This window comes from Thamnophis elegans, unplaced genomic scaffold, assembly GCF_009769535.1.
Source record: "Thamnophis elegans isolate rThaEle1 unplaced genomic scaffold, rThaEle1.pri scaffold_62_arrow_ctg1, whole genome shotgun sequence".
NCBI classification, from domain to species: domain Eukaryota; kingdom Metazoa; phylum Chordata; class Lepidosauria; order Squamata; family Colubridae; genus Thamnophis; species Thamnophis elegans.
The window spans coordinates 113,163-135,917 of NW_022473900.1; the positions used below are offsets into that span (position 1 = coordinate 113,163).

At 39.9% G+C, this 22,755-nt stretch overlaps 1 protein-coding gene across 1 annotated transcript; it reads left to right on the plus strand.

Annotated features, from left to right (window-relative positions):
• Window positions 1-5,259: 5,259 nt before the first annotated feature.
• LOC116523617 (protein-glucosylgalactosylhydroxylysine glucosidase-like) lies at window positions 5,260-8,996 on the plus strand. Its single transcript, XM_032238732.1, has 5 exons — window positions 5,260-5,352; window positions 5,467-5,562; window positions 5,663-5,760; window positions 6,855-7,068; window positions 8,403-8,996. The coding sequence occupies exons 1-4, from the start codon at window positions 5,266-5,268 to the stop codon at window positions 7,060-7,062; spliced, it is 489 nt and encodes a 162-aa protein (XP_032094623.1). The 5' UTR covers window positions 5,260-5,265; the 3' UTR covers window positions 7,063-7,068; window positions 8,403-8,996.
• Window positions 8,997-22,755: the final 13,759 nt, after the last annotated feature.

Sequence of the window (22,755 nt, forward strand, 5' to 3'; positions counted from 1 at the left end):
TCTACAGCAAAATACACTCCTGGAACATTGTTTTTTTCTAAGAGTATAACTTTACTGATAGATCCATATAGGCACAGAAGAAGCAAAGCCTGTTCTAAGGTTTTGATACAAAATGCAGCATAGTAAAAAAACTTTTCTTTCCTGGATCACCCATTGACCACTGTCCACCAATCCAGGTTACACATTTTGTTTTGGGAATCAGTCTGCACCACTTGAAGCCCCTTGCATGCAACCTTGATATTTCAGGATTTTCTCAGGCTGCAAATAGCTCATGTGAATTCCTTTTCTCCCTCCTGCATTCCAGTTATGCCCTTTCCCCACTCCCTTACTTCTACTGTGAAGCTGCAAGCAGAAAGAGATGCATCTTACACATTGTACAACCCCCCCCCCCATTAAATAATCCATGAGTGTTGGCTATCCAAGATCTCAGGTCCTATGTTCATTTAAAGACACTCTAAAGAAAAAGACACAAAAATACACATATGATAAACTTAAAAATGTTGCTGCTGATTTTCATTAGAAGCCATCTCTTTGAAATTTATGAAAAAGTAACAGCATTGTTCAGAAATCAATATTCTGTTCCCAAGTAACACTAGTAAAAAGCAGAAAGGTGAAATACAATTTTTTTTTTGTATAAAATATTTTATTCAATTTTCACATTCCATTTGCAATCATTTATATACAGGGTATTTACTATAAGAAAAGAAAAAAAAAGAAAAAGGGAATAAAACGAACAAATAAAAAGGAAACACAACTCATCATTCACAACCCCACCTAACCCTTGCATCCTCCATACACCCCATCTACCCCCTCCAACTTTCCTTTCTCCCTCTAACACTCCCCTCCTACTTCCCTTTCCCCTCAAACCTTCCTTCTCCCCTTACTCCCCAGACACCCTCCTTACATACTCCTTACATTCCCCTTACTCCTTCCTTACTCCTCCCTCTTCCTTCCCTCTACCTCCCTCCTTGGTGTATGCCTTTATTCGAGTATTGTTTGATCTGATAAAAGTAAAGTGAACCAAGGAAAATAATAATAATAATAATAAAAAAAAAGAACCACCGTATATAAATACATTCTTGTTCTTATTAAAACTATATTAACACCCCCCACCCCACCCCCCACAATCCCCATCCCTAATCCTCCCGACTTCCCAGGGCCCACACCTGGCACTACCTTCTATCTAAAATATCTTGTATACATATGGATTAAAAAATAAAAGTAATATATCAAAAAAAAAAAAAAAAAAGGGAAAAGCAGAGAAAGAGAAAAAAAAAAATGAAAAAAAGAAAAGAGAAAAGAGAAAAAATAAAAAAAGATACCAAACTTTGTGTTGATCTCAGCCCCCCATCTTTATCTATGCTTAAATAGTATAAATCATTCTATCTATATTTTATTCTCATCTCTTACTTCTTTGCTATTTACCCCGACCTTCTGTAGGCTCTCCCGTTCCCTTCCTAAACCTTATGATCCCTTCCAATAAGATTTAAGCAACGTGGTTCATGCCATATATTCAAATATAACTTTACAGACAAGTAATCAAACTTTCCCTTCTAGTAAAATTTAAACAACGTAAGTGATCTTTCTTTACCCCTTTTTCAAACAGTAATTCAAAATAATCTAACCAGATTTCCCCTTCTTAGTAAAGTTAAGCAGCGTAGATCAGATATTACTTTACACAGGAATCAATTTCTATCTTAAGATAATTCCAACCGACTTCCCCTTCTAATAGAATTTAAATAACTTAGTTCATTCCACATGTATTTTACCCTCATCCCCCACTTGTCTGATATTTACCACTATCAAATTTATACTACCATTTGTTTAAAATATAACTCAGAGCGATTTGTAGCATAAATCATTCCACATATTCCAATAATACTTTCAGCAAGAATCAGTTAACCTTCTATTTTAAGGTAGTCGCTTCTAACAAAGTTTAAACAACATAAATCATTCCGCATTCTTTTTACAGTTATCTTAAAATAATCCCAAGCGGCTTCTTATTCTAATAAGCTTTAAACAACATAAATTTTGCCCTCTTCCCTTGCTTGTCTGGTATTTACCTCAAATAACGTAGTTCATTCCACATGCATTTTACCCTCATCTCTTGCTTGTCTAATATTTACCACTATCAAATTTATACTAGCGTTTATTTGAAATGTAACTCAAAACTATTACAACCAACTTTCCCTTCAAATAAAAGTTAAATAGCATGGATCATATTCAAATAATACTTTCAGCAGGAGTCAGTTAACCTTCTATTTTAAAATAGTCCCATCTAACAAAGTTTAAACAACATAAATCATTCCGCATTCTTTTAACCACTATCAAATTTATGCTAACGTTACTTTAGAATCTAGCTCAAAGTAGTTTCACCCAGCTTTCCCTTCTGATAAAAATTAGTCCACTTTTTCTACCGGAGAGAGGTCTCAAACCCCCATTCAGTCCTCAACTTTAGGAAGTCTTTTGAAGTATCTAAATTCTCGATCTGCGTTCTTCTGCTTCTCCGAGGGAGGAGGGGCTACCCCCTCCATCTTGCAGCCGCATGGCCAGCCGTTTGCTTTCTCCTTCCGCTTGTCTCTCCTCTCTTCCAAGCGCATCAGGAAGTCCCGCCTTCAGAATCCTACAATAGAAATCTTGAGCCTCTGAAACAGAATTAAGACGAAATCTTTGATTCTCAAATGTAACCGTGATGCCGGCAGGGGCCTCCCATCTGTATCGAATCTGTTGACTCCTAAGCTCTTTAGTTAAAAAGGTGTAGTCCCTTCTTGCTTTCAACATCTGGGAAGGTATATTTTTGAAGACAATCACGTCCTGGTCATCAACTCGGAGACTGTTATTATGAAACTTTTGCACAATCGCGTTTCTAGATTCTTTGGTAGAGAAATGTATAATTATATCCCTCGGGAGCTGTCGCTGTTCCGCTGTCAATGAGTTCTGGCGATAGATTTTCCGAATCTGCCAATCAAAGTTAAGTCCCGGGCTTCCCAGCGCATGGCTGAAGGCTTCAGCAAAGGTCTGTTTCAAATTCTCTTGCTCCTTTTCACGGAATCCTCTGACTCTTATTGAAAATGCCTTCCTATCAAAATTTAGCATCATAAGCTGTTCTTCGTTATTTCTAATTTTTTCTTGTAAAATTTGAATATTGGTAGTCAAATCAAAATTAGCCTTCTCCAGACTTTCCAATTTGTTCTCTATTTCAGCAGAGTAATCCGACAGGGCAGACACGGCTGCAAACGTATTCGCCTTCATTTGATTAACTTTAGATTTTAGATCATCATAAAGTTGCAATACAAATTCCTTAAGTTCTTGCTTAAAGGCATCAAAAATTTTAAAGAGATATTCCTGTGTTAAAACTTCTCCAGTAGAGGGCGTAGGAGACAAAGGCTGTATTTCCAAAAAAGATTCTTTAAATTCTTTAGACACATTTGTAGCAAGACGCTTCTTTGATCTGGGTGCCATAATAAATAAACAAGTAAGCAGCGCTTCGCTCCCCTCTATTTCCAAAGAAAAAGAGTTTATTTTGTTAAGGAGCGGTCTGCAGGAAGATAAGCCCGGCTAAGTACATCCAGTAATCATCCACGGAGAGAAATCGCCATTTTGTAGTCTATTTAAACAAAGAAGTCTTTAAGACGAATGGTGCTGGTATTTAAGATAGTAATAAAAGCATAAATCTCACAGGGGTGGTACCCTCCCGTATCAAATCTAGCTTGAAAAAAAACTTTGTTTTGTCCTGGGGGGGGCTAGCCTGTCTGGGGCTGCCAAAAAAAAAAAAAGGCAGCTGAGAAGAACTGGCCGGAGATAAAAGCTCCGCTTCGGCTGGATCTAATCTCTTCCACAGCCAAAAAAAGAAAAAGGCTGTGGCTTACGAATAGACCCTAGTCTACGGAGCTACCCTCCCTGCCCCTTTCTTAGCCAAAAAGGGGTGCTATCTATGATGTTATTTAGATATACAGACCAGATCTCTGAGGAGCTCGGTGGAGCCCTCCTCGGCAACAGGCCACGCCCCCAGGAAGTCTCAAAGGTGAAATACAATTGCAGACCTTGTGTAGATACTTTTGGAGACAGTTGATGTATTTTTAATCTGCCTGTATTTACCCCAGTACTAGAGGAACTCCACAAAACTTCTTTAAGTAGCATATCACTGATTTTTGTCCTGCAACAAAAAATGTATACCACTGTACCTTCAGAATGGCATTTAATTTCAAAGGAGTAAACATTATGCATGACATCACAATGATTAAAACATGTGTTGGGAGGAATAGTTTCAATAGTTGCAATTGACTTGGGCTCCCAGTTGCATTTTGTTGTGCCCGAAGAGTGGAAGGAGATTATGAAGAAACTTAAAGTGCCTTTGGATAAGAGCAGACATTACCATCCAGAATATGAAACCGAGGTGTTCATCTTATCTTTAAAACCTGCAGATCAAATTGTTCACTTAATTGTGAGAATGAAAACCATCACTCAACCTACATGCTAATGTGGAGAGCATCAAGTTAACATTTTGCCCAACACTCAGTAGTCAATATTTTTGCATTCTTGCTCAGGGATGTGCTTTCTCTGATATAGGAATGGAGATGAGGAGAAGAATAATGCAAAGCCAAGAGATTTTCCTTTTCCTCTCATCAACAACAAAGGCAAAATTGTTGTATTCTCACTTTCATTGATATTTTGTCATTTCTTTGCCAGAAGGAAATGGGAAGATTTGTTTTCCCATTCCTTCCAATTATCTCCTGATTGCCTAAAACTGCTTGAAACTATAAGGATGGCATTGGTTGTGTCAAAATAGCAGAGGATTTGGACACTTACATGTAGCTTTTGATTATGAGTTCTCTATCCCTTCAAGAGGAAATGTGTTGGAAAGAGATAACTCTCTCACATATTGGCTAAGTCATTATTTAAACTGGCAAGCCAGATATTAGAATATCTGAAGGTTGCTTCTTCAAATGAACATTTTAACAGGCTCTTGGGACTTTATTGCTTTATGGTTAATAAAAAAAACAGGTGACCTTTTCTCAGCATGTTAATGTATGGTGACAGCTGCTGCACCTTTGCTTCCCATCCATCAAGATTCTTTGAGGTAAGTAGAGGCTTTCTTTCTGTATCCCCTTCGCCATCAAAGGGAAGGTGGTATGAAAATGGGAGGTTCCATTTCACTAGCGATCACCATCCCACATCTTAGTCACCTCAGAGCTTTGCTTCATACCTCTTCCCACAGGTGAGCCAGTGAAACCAGCGGATGTTGTCTTGCTTGGGTTTCCTCTCATGTACCCCATGGACCCAGAAGTCAAAAGGAAGGATCTAGAGATCTATGAGCCTGTGACTGATCCCCAGGGGCCTGCCATGACTTGGATAAAAAGCTGACCTTGAGGGAGGGAGCAAGTGGTTTCCATGCCCATCTGCAGTGCATCTGTTTGTGGATGGTAGAGTGCACCCTCAGTGATACCAGTGTCTTTCTTCCTTCAGAGCATGTTTGCAATTGGCTGGTTGGAGCTGAAGGAAATCAAAAGAGCACAACAACAGATGAGCAAATGTTTCAGAAACATCACCGAGCCATTCAAGGTCAACCAATTGGGCACATTTTATTCCTGTCTTTAAGTTCTTCTACTCTTGACAACAATCATCTATAGTATGTATGAATATATATTCTTCTTTTTCTTAGATCTGGGTGGAAACCTCTGATGGATCAGGAGCTGTAAATTTCTTGACCGGCATGGGTGGATTTCTGCAAGCCATCTTTTTTGGATATGCTGGGTTCAGGTATAAATTAGGAATGGTGAAAAAAATTGTCACAGTTTTCTTCCTAGTCGAAATCATGTGATGTATCAGAACATGTTGTGTTGCAGAATGAATGGGGACGTAGCTTCGTGTGTTCAGAAAAGTTGCATATAGGGTATGTGTAACTGGAAATAATTTCTTATAAAAACATAATGATATAGGTTAGAAAAGTCACATCTAAAAATAAATATAGTGTGAGTTTTGTAACTAAAAGTATTTTGTAAAGCAATACAAAAAATTGATAGAATGATTTCATTTAGCACTTGTTGTGAGTGATTACTATCTATTCAAAAGTCCCATGTATGTATGTATGTATGCATATTAAAATTACAGTGATAACTATTTTTAGAAGTCAAGGTAGGCGGGTGGGTGGGGGGAATAAGCTTTCCCCACTGCAGGAGTTGTGCATGGGCAGATGCTTCTGACTGAAGTCATCAAACTCCTTTTGTTTCTTCTAACCAGAAATACCATTAACTGAGCAGCCAGAACCCCTCAAGCAGGGATACTGAGATTAAGGCCATCTTGTCTTTTCCCACCAAATGCTCTGATGATGTTACCTAATTTGGTAATTAAACATACGCAAGAAAACAACCAAGCTCAGAGAGCACCAAGGATTCAACCCTGAACTACAAATATCCTCCTCCATCAGTGCTTTGTTGTTGTTGTTTTTTTGCTGATGTTGCTTCACAGAATAGTATGTGCATAGATGATGCAAAAATCAAGTTGCATCGGCCACTCTAGCCAGCAGGATCAACTTTGGCCTGGTAACTCTCCAGAGTTTCTGGAAATGTATTCTACTCTAAGCTCTGGCTTTTTGGCTTTAACATCCCTTTTAAAAACTACCAGTAGTTAATTTAACTTGGACCTTAATAGTTTTTTTTTTGCCATCTCACCACTCCCATCAAGCTTTGGAAGAACTTATTCTTGGACTCTGCTTTAAAATCACTTGTTCGGGAAAATAATGGTAATCTTGAATGAAACCCTGAGTGATGTATGTATCTGTATCCTGTTTCAAGGCTGGTGGTAATGTAAGGGATTCCCTATTCCAGCCACTGAGTTCTTTCTGCTCTTCCTAGGATCTCCAGAAGCTGCCTGAAATTTGACCCTGTTTATCCTGATGACATAAAGCAGCTGAACATTACTGGAATTTGCTACTTAGGAAGCAAGCTGAATCTCATCTTCACCAAAGAGAAAACCACCATCCAAATGACTAAGTCTTCTCCAATTTACACTTATCTGTTCTGGAGGTGGTACTGGCTGGAACAGGAGAGCATCTGTCCTTAAAAGAAGGTGTTACATTGTTTGCTATAATACAAATACCCCACATTGTCCCTTAAGAACATTTAAGAACTTTATATCACTAGCACTACTAGACTAGCCTTCAGGATGGCCTTTGGAGATTCATATTTGTTAAAGCTGGAACTGAGCCAATGTAGATCCACAAGCAGCCAAAAACAGAGCTCAGTCCCTATAGATGAAAAACAAAATCTATATAAGAGCATGTGACTTTCCCAGGACAGCTGAGGAATCTGATAAGTGAATGCCAAACATATCTATGACACAATTTCTCTGATGATTTCCTCTCTTTTCATAAGGCATAGCTCTATCTTCTCTGGATTTTCCATGTGGGAATCCAGTCAAAGCAAACCTAGATAAACAATTATTGCCTGCAGCCCTTGAGAAATTTAGGTGTTGATGTAATTCCTTTAGTTCCAACTCTTGTTCCAGAACTCCTAGAAGAAGATGCATAGCAAGAAGGCTGCTTAGCTAAGGTCTACTAGATACTGACACCTAGAAATAATGTTAAGCAGTACCCATTGCTTTGTGTGGGGAAAGGTAGAGACGCTCTTCAGGATGAAATCTGGCTGACCTATCAGATCATGTCGGATGCCCCAATTGCTAACTGGAAATTTTGAAATTCGCATTTCTAGAAGAGAAAGCAGTTTGGAGGACCTGGACTAAAACAAGCTTTATTCCTGACTTTGTCCTGATTCCTGACAATGTGGCTGACAGAAGTAGGAATTAATAACAGCTGGAAATGTATAGATCAGGGGTAGCTGAGGTGGCGCAGTGGTTAGGGTGCAGTACTGCAGGTCACTTCAGCTGACTGTTATCTGCAGTTCAGCGGTTCTAATCTCACCGGCTCAAGGTTGACTCAGCCTTCCATCCTTCCGAGGTGGGTGAAATGAGGACCCAGACTGTGGGGGGGATATGCTGACTCTGTAAACCTCTTAGAGAGGGCTGAAAGCCCTATGAAGCGGTATATAAGTCTAACTGCTATTGCTATTGCTATTTATACCTACCGCCCACTTTTGTATCTCTGTTAGTAGTAAAATTTTCAAACCGCCCACCAATTCCACAGTAATAGTGATTTATAAAGTAGGGAAGTAACTTTACTTTATAAAATTTATAAAGCAGAGTTACAGCAAACCCCTACCGCCCACCATGAAAGCTGGAATGCCCACAGTGGGTGGTAGGGACCAGGTTGACTACCACTGGTATAGATTCTCTTAATTCTGTCTCACAGGAGTACATGGAGAAGTAGCATAGATGAAGGATGGAAACTGGAATAGATTTCAATCACTATTTAATACATTCTGCCTTTTCTTTTCTTTTCATTTCAGGGAAAAGTGTTTCCTTCTTTACAACTGCTGGCTGGATTCAGAAAGAATCTGTTCTGCCATGAAAGCCGGCTGGGTGACTTTGGGCCAGTTCCTCTCTCTCAGCTCAACCTACCTCACAGGGTTGTTGTTGTTGTTGTTGTTGTTGTTGTTGTTGGGAATAAAGGAAAAGGAAGGTGTATTATACCCAACACACTCTGAATTATTTCTAAAAATAATAAGTACAGTTTAAGTAAAGAAGCAATGACACATATAAAAACAATTAAAAAGATGACAATTTTTTATTCTATGTTATTACAGGCATATTACAGAGATTTTTACTAATTTCTCAGCAATATTATTGGAGAAATGTTTCTTTAATCAGTACCTAATGTTATACAGCCTGGGATAATACAAATTCTATGGATACTTAATTGAAAAAAGTGCCTTTGTCTTCCTGCTTTAATATTGTTGAGTTGTAGGAATCCAACTGGGTGTTGAACATTTATATCATTTGCACAATGTAATTCTTGCATTAGAGGTAATCATCGACTTACAACAGTTCATTTAGTGACTACTCAAAGTTACAAAGGCACTGAAAAAAAACTGGCATGACCATTCTTCACACTAAGAACCATTGCAGCATCCTCATGGTCACATGATCAAAATTCAGATGCTTGGCAACTGACTCATATTTATGATGGTTGCAGTGCCTTGGGGTCATGTTATCAACCTCTGCAACCTTCTGACAAGCAAAGTCAATGGGAAAACCAGGTTCATTTAACAACCGTGTTACTAATTTAACAACTGCAGTGATTCGCTTAACAATTGTGGCAAGAAAGGTCTAAAAGTGGGAAAATTCACTTAACAAATTTTACCTTAGCAACAGAAATTTTGGGCTCAATTGTGGTCTTAAGTTGAGGATTAGCTGTATTTATTCACTTTTTGCAACTCATCAGAATTATAAAGTACAATATCATTTTGCTAGCCAAATTACCATAGTAGATGACTTTGCAAAAAACTGCAGATTGGCCAGGCTATTTCCATTTCTGGTTTGCCCATTGGGCCATTTTTCATCCTCCCCAGGCTTCTGGAAAGCTTCTGGAGCCTAGAGAGGGTGGAAAACAGGCCTCAATAAAATGGTGAGCTACCCAGAACTATTAGATAACAAAGGAGAATTAAAATTGGCCCAGGCTTTGAAAAAGCAAGGAACTGCGATGGAATGGTGGCCTTATTTACAGATTAAAACAAGATTGAAAAAGGACCGTGAACAATATGGCATACCGTATATACTCGAGTATAGGCCGACCCGAATATAAGCCGAGGCACCTAATTTTACCACAAAAAAACTGGAAAAGTTATTGACTCGAGTATAAGCCTAGGGTGGGAAACGCAGCAGCTACCGGTAAATTTCAAAAATAAAAATAGATACCAATAATGTTTTTGAATATTTATTTCAAAGAAAAACAGTAAACTAGCGGTGTATTCAATGAAATACTTCACTCACCTCATGATGCTGATGTCCCGCTGTGATGATGATGTCCCGTGCAGCCGCGGGAGCGATGTCCCGCCTCCTATGACACACGGCACAGTGATTCCTATCATTGGATCACTGTACCAGAGGAGGTGGGACATCGCTATGTGGCTGCTTGCCATAACAAGGAGGAGGTGGGACATCGTTGCAGAGCGGCAGGAGGGGGAGGAAGGGGAATCGTAAGACAGCCCTGCATTACATTAGAACGTGAGGAGGGGGGATGGTGCGGTGCGCGCTGCGCGGCAAACTGACACAGAGGGAGGGGAAACTCACAGGGGCACTGGGCCATCCACGAGTGTCACCCAGCGGCATGGCCCCGCCCCTTTTTCTCCTCCATTTCGGGCAAATTTTTCACTGACTCGAGTATAAGCCGAGGCGGCTTTTTTCAGCCCAAAAAGTGGGCTGAAAAACTAGGCTTATACTCGAGTATATACAGTATATGAGAAACAATTTGAATTAGACAAACTATTGCAAGAAACAGGATGAAAAATGATTACCAAAACATACAATGTTCTTTTAAGATATAAAATGGAGGAAGAGACAATGATAACCTGGGCCAGAAACTTTGGTCATAGCATTGAGTTACAACATTGGGACAAATTGTGGGAAAGAAGCTAAGCTTAAAGATGGCAGTAGCTTATAAGGAGAATTTATATTAAATGTTGTACTGATGGCACTTACCACCAGAGAGATTGGCCAAGATGTTCCCAAACCTATCATATGAATGTTAGAGATGTAGACATAAATCTGGAACGTTCTATCATATGTGGTGGACATGTCCCCACAAAAGGAAATATTGTCTTAAAATTAAGGATTGGCTGGAAGGAATCCTGGAAAGATAGAATTGAAACCAGAATTATGTTTATTAGGTAAACGAGACCCAAAGGTGGAAAGAAATATCAATATATAATATTGCACATACTAAACGCTGCTAAGATCGCCTTTGCACAAAATTAGAAACAAAAACCTACCCCTCCCCAATGAAATGGTAATTAGGAAGATACTCGAACGTGCTGAAATGGACAGGATGACTATGGAGTTAAAGGAAAGAGAACAGGCAGACTATTATAAAATTTGGAGTAGATTGTACATGTGGCTAGAGAATAAAAGCCAAAACAAGAAATAAAAGTTTTTAAAACTATTGATTATAATATGAAGAAAAATGTATGCATGTAAAATCTGATTATATGTATTATAATATTCTATTACAATATAATAATTGCATTAGTATTAGAATTGTTAAAATCTATGACAAGGCAATAATTGAATAGTAAACTACAAAAGCAGAATATACATGCTGATCCAGGAAGCTGTAAAATTATATTATATTTTTATGTTGTTTGTGTTTTTATCTACTTGCATTTATTTTTGTATTTTTTTTTCCTTTTTCTAGGTGGAGATTCCACCATAACTGCTTCATTCCATTTTCCATTCTGTATAATGTATTCTCCATTCAACCTATAATTAAAATATATATATATATTAACTTTCCAGCAAAAATCCCTAACAATTATACAATCTGATTATAATCTAATTTATCCTACATAATTTCAAGGGTAATCTGTTTTGACTCATTCCAGGTTGTTTTGTCTGATCAAAAAGTTTGATTTCCAGTCTCTTTGTGAAGATTTGCTATCACTACAATTTAATTGGTGTGTGTATGTGTGTGTGTGTGTGTGTATTTTATCCTTGTTGTCCCAGTGTTTCTCATATTCATCTTCATCTCCCCCCGCCTCAAATAACTAGGCAAACAGCTTTTTCATATTGTCATTTCATCTTAGAATCTAAGCAATGCCCTTCTCCCTTTTTTAATTTATATAGCCGAATTCTCCCTGGCCAATCGGTAGCCAAGAAGCTCACTTTCATGACTTCGTCACCTGTCTAAGATGTGACCGGGGGGTCAATAATGGACGAACTGTAAGTGCTGCAGTGAGTAGGGGAGTCTTTGGTGGATTGATCTAAAGGCCAATTTTGAGTTAAGACAAGTTTTATCTGGAAGACTTCCAGAAATAGTTGATATAGGAGATTCTTTTAAAAGGAAATTAAGAAATTAAGAAATAATATGAAAGAAAATAGTAGCATGAGAGTGATCTCTATGTCAATTATCATATTTGAAATAAACAGAATAGTGACATTAAAAATGGACACTATTGTAATCAACATATACTTTATAGTGCTGTAAGTTGTTTAATTTCAAATGTGCTCTGAACTGATTTTACATTCTGGACTTATTGATTGATTACTATTTCTCTGAAATATTCTGGAACTACATATTACATATATTGTCAGTAAGAATTTGACAAAATGAAACTAATTCTATAGTGTCACCTGTTGACCCTATAGGACAAGACAAGTAATTAGAGTAAGAATCCCCCCAATACCATAATGGATCAATCACATTAGGTATAAACTAATTAATTTTATTGTTTTAGAAAAAGAATGAGAATATATAATAATTGTCTTTTTTAAAATATTAATCACATGCAAAGCAATCGGGGGACAGAGAACTATCAAAATCACATTGTCTCAAATGAATATCCAATGGGAAAAATCAAGACTTAACACATGTTTAAAGATCCCAATGGGTAGATCCCAAAGGATAAACCAAGAACACGCAGGGGGTTGCCATGAGGTAGGCAGAGTTTATCTGGGAGGCTGGAAATTACATTTAGTTTGAATAGATACTTCGTGTTAAACGTTAATAAGGCCAGCAAACTCAGGAGGAAACACGTGGCCAACGAATGCCACCAACCCCGCTCCCCCCCAAGAGAAGTTGAGATATCCTGTTTTCCAGAGTGGATCTGAATTGGGATCTCTTACTGCAGCTCGGAAAATGCTTCCATTAAATACTTTTAAGGGGAAAACACCAGTGCTAACTTGGTCATAGATGAAAGAGCAAGTCGATTTTAAACTAATCATACTATAATAGAAGACAACGTGGTCATTGAAGGGAGAGAGATGGTAGTGAAGGAAGAAAATGTCAAAATATGCATTATATTGTCACCTGCAAGTACCAATACTTAAGAGACATGAGACCCATTTCAATATGTTGATAAAATCTCAGCTTCTATCGATGCCCAAAAAGATGCTTTGAATTCCACTTCACATCCCCTCAAAATGACTCAACCATTTCTAAAGGCCATATTTTCATGGCATGTTTCATCCCCAGCCCACTGCCCTTACAAGCCTACATTCATCTTTTGTAGCTTCATAGTAATATTTTTCTTCTGCTCCTGAAACAAACCTTGTCATAGGGAAGATCTGCTGTATATCATTGGTGATGCTGCTGCCCAGGTTTTGACCGGCCTCTGGAGATTGCCTGGGTACCATCCGTCCCTTAGTGGCCTTTGGACTGCAGGACAGGGAAGACCTCTAGTTTCTGCAGAGGCCTTTCCCTGAGCATTGCCTGACTGGTGCTCTGCAAAGCAGTGACGTGCAGTCAGGTGAGGCAAGTGAGGCACAGCCTGACTGCTCTCATCATGAAAAGAAAAAAAAATGTGAAAAGAAAAAGCTGAGCTAGTTGCTGCCTCACTGTGGATGACTCTGCTTAACTGTTAAAAAAACCCTCTAAAAAAAACCCCCTCTACTATGAGGCAGGAGAACTGCATGCCTCATCTAGTCTGAATTTAGGCATTTTATGATCACTCGAGCAGAGTTAAGCAAGGGCTAAAAGCCTAAAAATTACTGACGTAGGTGAGGCATGCAGTTCTCCTGCCTCATAGTAGAGGGCGCTTTTTTAGAGGCTTTTTTTTAACAGTTAAGCAGAGTCATCCATGGAAGCCAGGCAAAGAGCCATGCTGTAGAACACACACTTTCCCCCAGCCTCTTTCTTTTGGAAGGCTCAGATCGGCTCCCCTCCTGCTTCTCTGCCTCTCCTCTCACCACAGCCTGCCAGCAGGAGGTGAGTGGGTGGGCTTTATTGCGTTCCAGGCATTTCCCACCCAGACAGCAGGCTGCATTTGCAATGGTGGAGATGATGGAAGGTGGAATGGTGGAAGGCAGCAATGTGTTCACTATGACATCCCTCTCTTTTTCCATGTGGCATGATTGTGCTGATGATATTTAAATTAAATTCAATTTAACTTTAGCACAATGTTTTACATTGTTGTTCTCAACTGAAAAAGTTTAAAATCCCTGTTGGCTTCTTTATTGAAGTATAGGAAGCTGTAGGAGATACTGTAGAGAGATCCCATCACATCTGGAGGGTTAGGGAAAGACTGGTTCACCTAATCTCTTGTGGCTGAAGATGTCCTGGCTTATACTTAGCTTTAGAGTAGGAAGCAGTTGAAAAAGGAGACAGAATGGGCAAAGAATAAGGTACGGTGACTAATGTATTTGACTGATACCAGAGAGATCCAATTCCTAAAATCACAGCACCTCACTTGGTGACTTTCATCTCAACCTATCTCACATGTGGATGTGAAGAAAGACAGAAAGATGTAGTACTCTTTTTCCCTGACTTTCTGAACAAAAACCAGATGTAGGTGCATGTTTTTTTGCCAGAGAAAGGGAACACAAAACATAAAAAATATATGTTGTTTTTTAAAGGTCCACACAATGTGTTCACACAATGAGTGAATTCTTTGTTGTGTGGGAACAGGAGGGAGGAAGGGATTACAAGATTGGCTGGAAAACTATCAGGGAATATTCAAAATGAGGATCATGTGACTGCAGCAGCAACAGAGCAGATGTCAATAGCACTGAAACGAGCAACTTCAACAAATTTTACTTCATCAGGAAAAAGGGATCCTAGATTTTGGAAAAATTTGTAAGTTATCAATGGGAGGTTAGTTACTAAAAAAACAAACCTATAGGACATTTGGCAGTGGCGTCATAGCAGAGCGAGTGAAGGAATGGCAGCTCCGTTCACTTTGCTCCAGTTTTCATGTTGGAGATCCTGAAAAGGACAACATCGGACCCGTACAGTGCGACAGGAGAGAGGGAAATCTCGGGGGAATGTTGTGGAGATATGCAATCTCCCAAATGGATGAGAGAAACCCCTTGAAACCAACAGAAAAGAAATTGGTGCCTACGATCTATTCGGAGCTGTGACGACCGTAAATGAGGAAGAGACTAGAAAGCAACACGACAACATCAGAGAAGGAAACAACATCTAAAAACGGTAAAAGATTTATATACAAGAGTGTGAGCTAGAAATTTGAGGCTCTAAGGAGTCGGGCTGAAACACAGCCCAAACCCAGCAGCAATAAGGAGAGAGGAGCACACGAGGATTTCCTTTGGCAGCTGAAAAGATTGGGAGTAAAAAGACAAAAGAGAAGGAGGGAACACCAGAGGGTTATTTAACAACAAACCCACGGAATTTGGACATTGGTGAAATAGTGATAGCTATGAAGGTAGAATAATATAATTAAAAGGTACCTGGTGAGCCACAGGAGCGGACATGTGGCATAAAAACTTTTTTTTTTTTGCAAAAAAGACTGGAAATATCAAATGGAGAACACGACAACAGCGCCATCTAGTGAATTGAGAAATTAGAAACTGAGTAAAGAGACCTGATAAGTGACTGATGCAATTTTCTGAAAAGTTACAAGGGGAAAAGAAAGGGATTTTTGGAGGCTTGATTGTGGAAGTAAGAAAAAAAAACTTTAAAAGACTTTACCTATAAGAAAGTAGAAACCTAGACTAAACTGAATTGTGGATAGATGCAAATATTGAAGAACTATATTGGATTATATATGAATTATATGTGATTATATATGAATTAGGAATTACAACTGATGGCTAGATTGAATATAGGAAATACCCGAAATAGAAAATGTAAAAAAAAAAGAGTGGGCTGCAAATATTGAATATAGAATTAGATATAAAAGTAGATTGAATTGAATAGTGGATATATGTTAGAATTGTTGATTGCATATGAACCATGAATTATAATTGATCGTTGGATTGAAAATAGGGAATACTAGAAAGTGAAGTTGGAAACAAGTTATTATTTAATACTATTCAATATATAAGTAAATAAACAATATATATAAATATATATAGTTAAGTATTATATTTTTTTTCATTCCATATACGTATTTAAAAAACATATATTTACATAATTATATGCATAGTTTGTTATACATAGATTGATTTATTTGTTATAGATATAAAATATACCAAAGAGGGAATAATCAGATACTGTTGGGGCTAGAAAGAGGGAGGAATAGAAGAAGTGGGAGGGGAGACTAAAAGGTTAAAGTATAAACAATATAGCAGTAGACTTATATACCGCTTCATAGGCCTTTCAGGCCTCTCTAAGCGGTTTACAGAGAGTCAGCATATTGCCCCCAACAATCTGGGTCCTCATTTTACCCACCTCGGAAGGATGGAAGGCTGAGTCAACCCTGAGCCGGTGAGATTTGAACCGCTGACCTGCTGATCTAGCAGTAGCCTGCAGTGCTGCATTTAACCACTGCGCCACCTTGGCTCTTACAACTTACAAATATAAATAATTATATCAGTATATGCTATTTTGGAAAAATACTGTGCACATGATAAACATGATGAGCACAACAACCATTAGTAAAATAAATAAGAAGGCGACATATAATCCTGCATCTGCAACATCATCGCCCTCAAACCAGTGCTCAATAAGCACATGCTAAGCATAGAAAAATCAAGCTCAACAACAAACCTATAGAGTAGGCAAGCAACGTTACTTATGATTCAAGAAACAATGATGAAGACACAAGAGACAATAACAAAAAATCATGAGGAGATTAGAAAAAAACATGAAGAAATCAAAACTGAGGTGGGAGAAGTGAAAGGTGAGATTAGAAGAATAGATGACAAACTAGGAAAAATACAAAATGAAATTACCAAGAACGAACAAAAAATCCAAAAAAGTAGAAACAAAGGTAGAACAATGGAGAGAAAAATGGAAAGAATAGAACAGAAGCTGTCCACAGTGAATAGGGATTTAGAAGAAAAAATAGTTTTCCTTGAGATGGAGAAGGCAGTTTTCTTTTTAGATTCTAAAACATAGTAGAAGATAAGGAGGAAGATTTAGGAAAGACAATTGCAGAAATTCTGGTACACATATTACAAAAAAACAACAACAAGATATATAAAGGAACATAGACCAAGTGTACCGAATTCATACAAATTACGCTAGACTCCCAAATTACAAAGACTCCCAAAAGAAATACATATACGATTTACAAAAAAATCAGTAAGGGATGAAGTATATAAGAAAGTGAGAGAAGAACAGATAACATACAAAGGAAGAGAAATACAAATTCTGAGACAAATACCAAGAAGAGTTAGAGATCAAAGAAGGTATTATCAGTTCCTCACCTCACAATTAATAAGATACAACATAATGTTCAGATAGCTCATTCCAGGGGGAATCATGATCACTTGGCAGGGAAAAAAAGTTCAAAATAACCACAATAGATAAGGCACACGAGTTTTTCGAACACCACTTCACAACTGAGGAAGAACAAGAGAGTAGGGAGAAAGCAGAATGCAGAAGTCAAGAAGAGCAGCTAATAGAAGATAAGGAGGTAGAACAAGAAGAAAAAGGAAACAAGAAAGAGAACAAATAGAACGAGAGGGCGCAAGAACAAGAATAGAGACAAGGATTATGAGAAAATTAAGTACTATATACAAATAGTGCAATAGAACAAGAAATTAAGACAGAAAACAAACAATAAACCTTCTGTTCCAACCCACACAAGTCGTGGTCAAGAATAGACATGTTCTGGATGACACTGGGATTGAGAAGAGATATAGAGGAGATTGAAATAATGACTAATATCTGGGCAGACCACAATCCAATAAAAGTAGTATGGAAAGGACAGGGGAAAAAAGAGATGGAAAATTAACCAAAGAATATTGAAAGATAATGAATACATAACAATGATAGAAAAAGAAATGAAACTCTTCTACAAAGTAAACAAAAAAGAAGAAACATCATTACAAAACTTGTGGGGTACAACAAAGGCATTCATTAGAGGACTGACAATAACATATTTGGCAAAGAAAAACAAAGAAAAGAAACAAAAATGAGAATATTAGAGAAAGAACTTTAAAAAAATTGGAAGTAGGCCAAAAAGATCCACAAAAAAACAAAAAGAAAAGAAAAGAAAAGAGAGCACTGATAAAACACATATTGAATTTGATGATACAAGAGGAGATGGCCCAGAAAATTAAAATAGCTAAAAACTAAATGAAATGATCCACTCAGATCAAAATGGTTTTTAAAAAAAATGACAACTGAAAAATAACATGAGAATAATTATGAATACATTAGGATATTATGAAGAACACCCAGGGAAACAAGTTGCTCTTTTTAGACTCCCAAAAGGCTTTTGACCATCTGAATTGGTAATTTATCATTACACAACTAAAAATCATGAAATTTGAAGAAAAATTTGTAAAGATGATTGAGACCAGTGGTGGGTTTCAAAAATTGTTGGAACCTAGTCTGTGGGTGTGGCTTCCTTTGTGGGAGTGGCTTGCCACCCATGTGACCGGATGGGAGTGGCTTGCCACCCATGTGACTGGATATGAAATTATGAATTAGTACTTAGGTCAGTCCAAGTAGCTATTCAGAAACTCTGGCATTGAAGCATGCAAGTCTTAAAGCTGTCAAGTTACAAAATCCTCGCGCCCCTAACCCTTTAGGAAAAAACCCCCGGGGGTCTTCAAACCTGACAGCTTTAAGACTCGTGGACTTCAACTCCCAGAATTCCTCCTCCAGTCATGTTGCAGTGACGTCATCTGCATGGATCTACTCCATCTTCAGTTTTTTCACAGGGGGCAGGGCTGCCGCTGAAGATGCCGACGACACTTGTCAGAACCACCTTAAATTACCTCACACACAGCACTGGCAGGCATAAGAATATGAAGTAAACTTGTTTTTTAAAAGGCATCTTTGGTTTGTGTTAAAACAACTTCAACACATGCAATGTTCTGATTGCACCACAAACGCAGTAGTCATCCTTACCTTTCACAGAGGCACTGAGTTTTATAAATATGAGCATGATAGTGTAGAATAATCATATCCAAGGACCTTTTCTCTTATCCCCAGTCATGAAATTCGGTTTTTTTTTTTTTTACTTTTTTCTTTTAAGAAAGAAACGTTTTTCATTATTAGGCCCCATTGTCTTTAAAGAAGCCAACAGCTGCCAAGAGTCAAATGAAAACCAGAGTGGAAAAACGGGGCCTAACAAGGGGAATGAAAATAACGAGACAAAAGTAGAGAAAGGGCTTTTCTAAATAATTACTACCAACTGAGAAGAGATAGAATGTCAGGTGCAATCATTTTCCTAGGGAGGACTTCCATCCTTAAATAGAAGTGGGCAAAGAGATACCATCTAGGAACATGTACAAACTGAAAAAGAAGCAACGTAGGGGATAAAGAAAGAGAGAAATGCAGTTGTTTCTTGGAGAAGATGGGTAAACTTGGTAAGCCCCCTTTGTGGGCGGCCAGTCCTTGCCACTAGTGCCCAATGCTGCAGCTGAGGTGAAACCCTAAAGCCCCTGCTAGCACTGGAAACCTGCTGCTGCCTCCTCCTCCAACAGCACTGCCGGATTTTCTGCCCGACGCTGCGGCTGAGGTGAAGCCACCAAAGCTCCCGCCGGCACCCCCGCCCGTGGCAGTGACGCTTCCCCCTCCGCTCGGAGCACCTGAGCGGGGCCCCGCATTACCCCTGCCCCGCCTCCTCCTCCATTGTGCTTTTGAGAAGCCATGAGGCTTTTTTTCCTGCTCCTGCCCCCTCCGCCGCCTTCCTACTGGCTCCCGTGGCCTCATGGCTCCTCTAAAGCATGATGGAGGAGGAGGGGTGAGGGATAACGCGGGGCCCAGCTCAGGTGCACCGAGAAGATGGGGAGGTTTTGCTGCCATGGGTGGGGTTGCCAGCGGGAGCTTTGGCGGCTTCACCTCAGCCGCAGTGTCGGGCGGCAAATCCGGCAGTGCTGTTGGAGGAGGAGGAGGAGGAGGAGGCGGCAGCAGATATTCCGATGGCGGCGGGGGCTTTGGGGCTTCACCTCGGCTGCAGCTCCGGGTGCAAGTGGCTAGGCCTGGCCAGCCACAAAGGATTTCCCCAGGCTTGCTTTGCTGAAAATGGGGCGACTGGCGCTAGTTTGAGATGGGAAAAATAAACACATAGCTATTTTCAAAGGCATCAAATTAGAAATACCTTACTGCAAACATGGTTAAAAATTTAAAGAAAACATTATAATCAAATTCCAATTTAGCTATCGACTATGGAAGCACTAGTCTACCCAAATGTATTAGATATAAATACAATAATAAGATATGAAGATTTATTGGACAATCAGGTGAAACTAAAAACAAGACAAGAATTAAAAAATGAGGGAATTATAGAATGGTGGCCGTATATGCAGATACAGACTAGGTATGAGAAGGATCTAGAAATAGATGGATTTTACAAAGAACCAAATGAACTAGACAAAATTTTACAAGGGACTGAAGAAAAACTGATCAAAAAGATATACCATTATTTATTACAATTCAAAATGGAAGAAGTGGTAAAAGAAACCATGATAACATGGGCAACAAACTTTGGATACAGAAGAATTAGCAAAGCCTCTGGGAAATAAATTACAAGCTAACAATGGCAATGGCATACAGGGAACATTTGTACAAAATGTTATACAGATGGCATCTACCACCAGCAAGAATAGCAAAAACCTTTCCGGAATATTCACCTGAGTGTTGGAAATGTAGCCTGGCACACGGAACTTTTTATCATAAGTGGTGGACATGTACAACAGCAAAACAAGATTGGATAAAAATAAAAAACTGGTTGGAAGATATAATTACACAACCAATAGAATGAAAACCGGAATTATTTGTATTAGGAACAAATACAGGGAACTATGAGAAAAAAATCAAATATCTACTGCTACATGTAATAACGGCAGCAAGAATCATATCCACACAGAACTGGAAAACCAAAAATACACCAACAGAAGAAAACATGATAAAAAAAAGTACTAAAATGCACCAAAATGGACAGACTCACAAAAGAAATAAAAGAGAAAGAAGAATCCGAGTTCAGTTCAGTTCAGTTCAGTTCGCTTTATTTGTATGCCGCCCTTTTCCCTGGGGGGACTCAGGGCGGCTCACAGTTCAAAAGGGGTAGGGGAAGGACAAACAATTTACAACATAAAAACATTACATCATTTAAAAACTCAACAGTCATACAATTCGAGTAGGGGTTAGAATCTTTAATCCCAGGCCAGCCGGGATAGCCAGATTTTAAGTGCGGCGCGGAAGGTCTGGAGGGTGGTGAGGGTCCGGATCTCCACGGGGAGTTCATTCCAGAGGATCGGAGCAGCCACCGAGAAGGCTCTCCTCCGAGTAGTTGCCAGTCTACACTGGCTAGCTGATGGAATTCGGAGGAGGTCTAATCTATGCGATCTTATCGGTCTAGTGGAGGTGATTGGCAGTAGGCGGTCTCTCAAGTACCCAGATCCAATACCATGAAGGGCTTTGTAGGTGACAAGTAGCACCTTGAAGCGCACCCGGAGATCAACAGGCAGCCAGTGCAGCTCGCGGAGGATAGGTGTTACGTGGGTGAATCGAGGTGCACCCACGATCGGTCGCGTGGCTGCATTCTGGACCAGCTGAAGTCGCCAAATACTCTTCAAGGGCAGCCCCATGTAGAGCACATTGCAGTACTCCAGCCTAGAGGTCACAAGGGCACGAGTGACTGTTGTGAGGGCCTCCCGGTTCAGGTAGGGACGCAACTGGTGCACCAGGCGAACCTGGGCAAATGCCCCCCTGGTTACAGCTGACAAATGGTGTTCAAAAGTCAGCTGAGGGTCCAGGAGGACTCCCAGGTTGCGAGCCCTATCTGAGGGGCGTACAATTTGACCCCCCCAGCCTGAGAGATGGAACCCTTGGCCAATTCGTGGGAGGGAAGCACAACAGCCACTCGGTCTTTTCTGGATTGAGCACAAGCTTGTTAACCCCCATCCAGTCTCTAACAGCCTCAAGATCCTGGCTCATCACGTCCATCGCTTCATTGAGTTGGCACGGGGCGGACAGATACAACTGTGTATCGTCCGCATATTGATGGTATTTTATCCCGTGCCGTCGAATGATCTCACCCAGCAGTTTCATGTAGATGTTGAAAAGAAGGGGGGACAGGACCGAACCCTGCGGCACCCCATGTGTTAGGGGCCTAGGGGTCGATCTCTGCCCTCCAACTAACACCGACTGCGACCTGTCCGAGAGGTAGGAGGAGAACCACTGTAAAACAGTGCCTCCCACCCCCACCTCCCGCAGTCGTCACAGAAGGATACCATGGTTGATGGTATCGAAAGCCGCCGAGAGGTCAAGGAGCACCAGGATGGAGGCATGGCCTCCAGCCCTGGCTCTCCAGAGATCATCGGTCAATGCAACCAAAGCGGTTTCTGTGCTGTAGCCAGGTCTGAAGCCGGACTGGAATGGATCGAGATAACTGGCTTCCTCCAAGGATCGCTGGAGCTGAAAGGCCACCACCTTCTCAACAACCTTCCCCACAAAGGGGAGGTTGGAGACTGGACGATAGTTGTTTAAAATGGCTGGATCCAAGGATGGTTTCTTCAGGAGGGGTCTCACCACCGCCGCCTTTAAAGCGGGGGAAAGACCCCCTCCCGAAGGGAGGCGGTAACAACCACCTGGATCCAGCCTCGTGTCACCTCTCTGCTGTTTACAACCAGCCAGGAGGGGCACGGGTCCAGCACACATGTGGAGGCGCTAACAGCTCTCATCGCCTTGTCCACGTCCTCAGGGGTAACAGCTTGAAAATCAATCCAGCAATGGCTTACCAGATTATCCCTTAGTGCCTCGGCTGGTTCTGCAGGATTGGAGTCCAGGTC

What these genes read in the sequence shown, in the direction of transcription:
- LOC116523617 (XM_032238732.1), top strand. Translation starts at nt 5,266, where the DNA reads ATGTACCCCATGGACCCAGAAGTCAAAAGGAAGGATCTAGAGATCTAT. An exon ending in ACATCACCGAGCCATTCAAG is followed by an intron (nt 5,563 to 5,662) that starts GTCAACCAATTG and finishes TCTTTTTCTTAG; the next exon opens with ATCTGGGTGGAAACCTCTGA. An exon ending in TTTGGATATGCTGGGTTCAG is followed by an intron (nt 5,761 to 6,854) that starts GTATAAATTAGG and finishes TGCTCTTCCTAG; the next exon opens with GATCTCCAGAAGCTGCCTGA.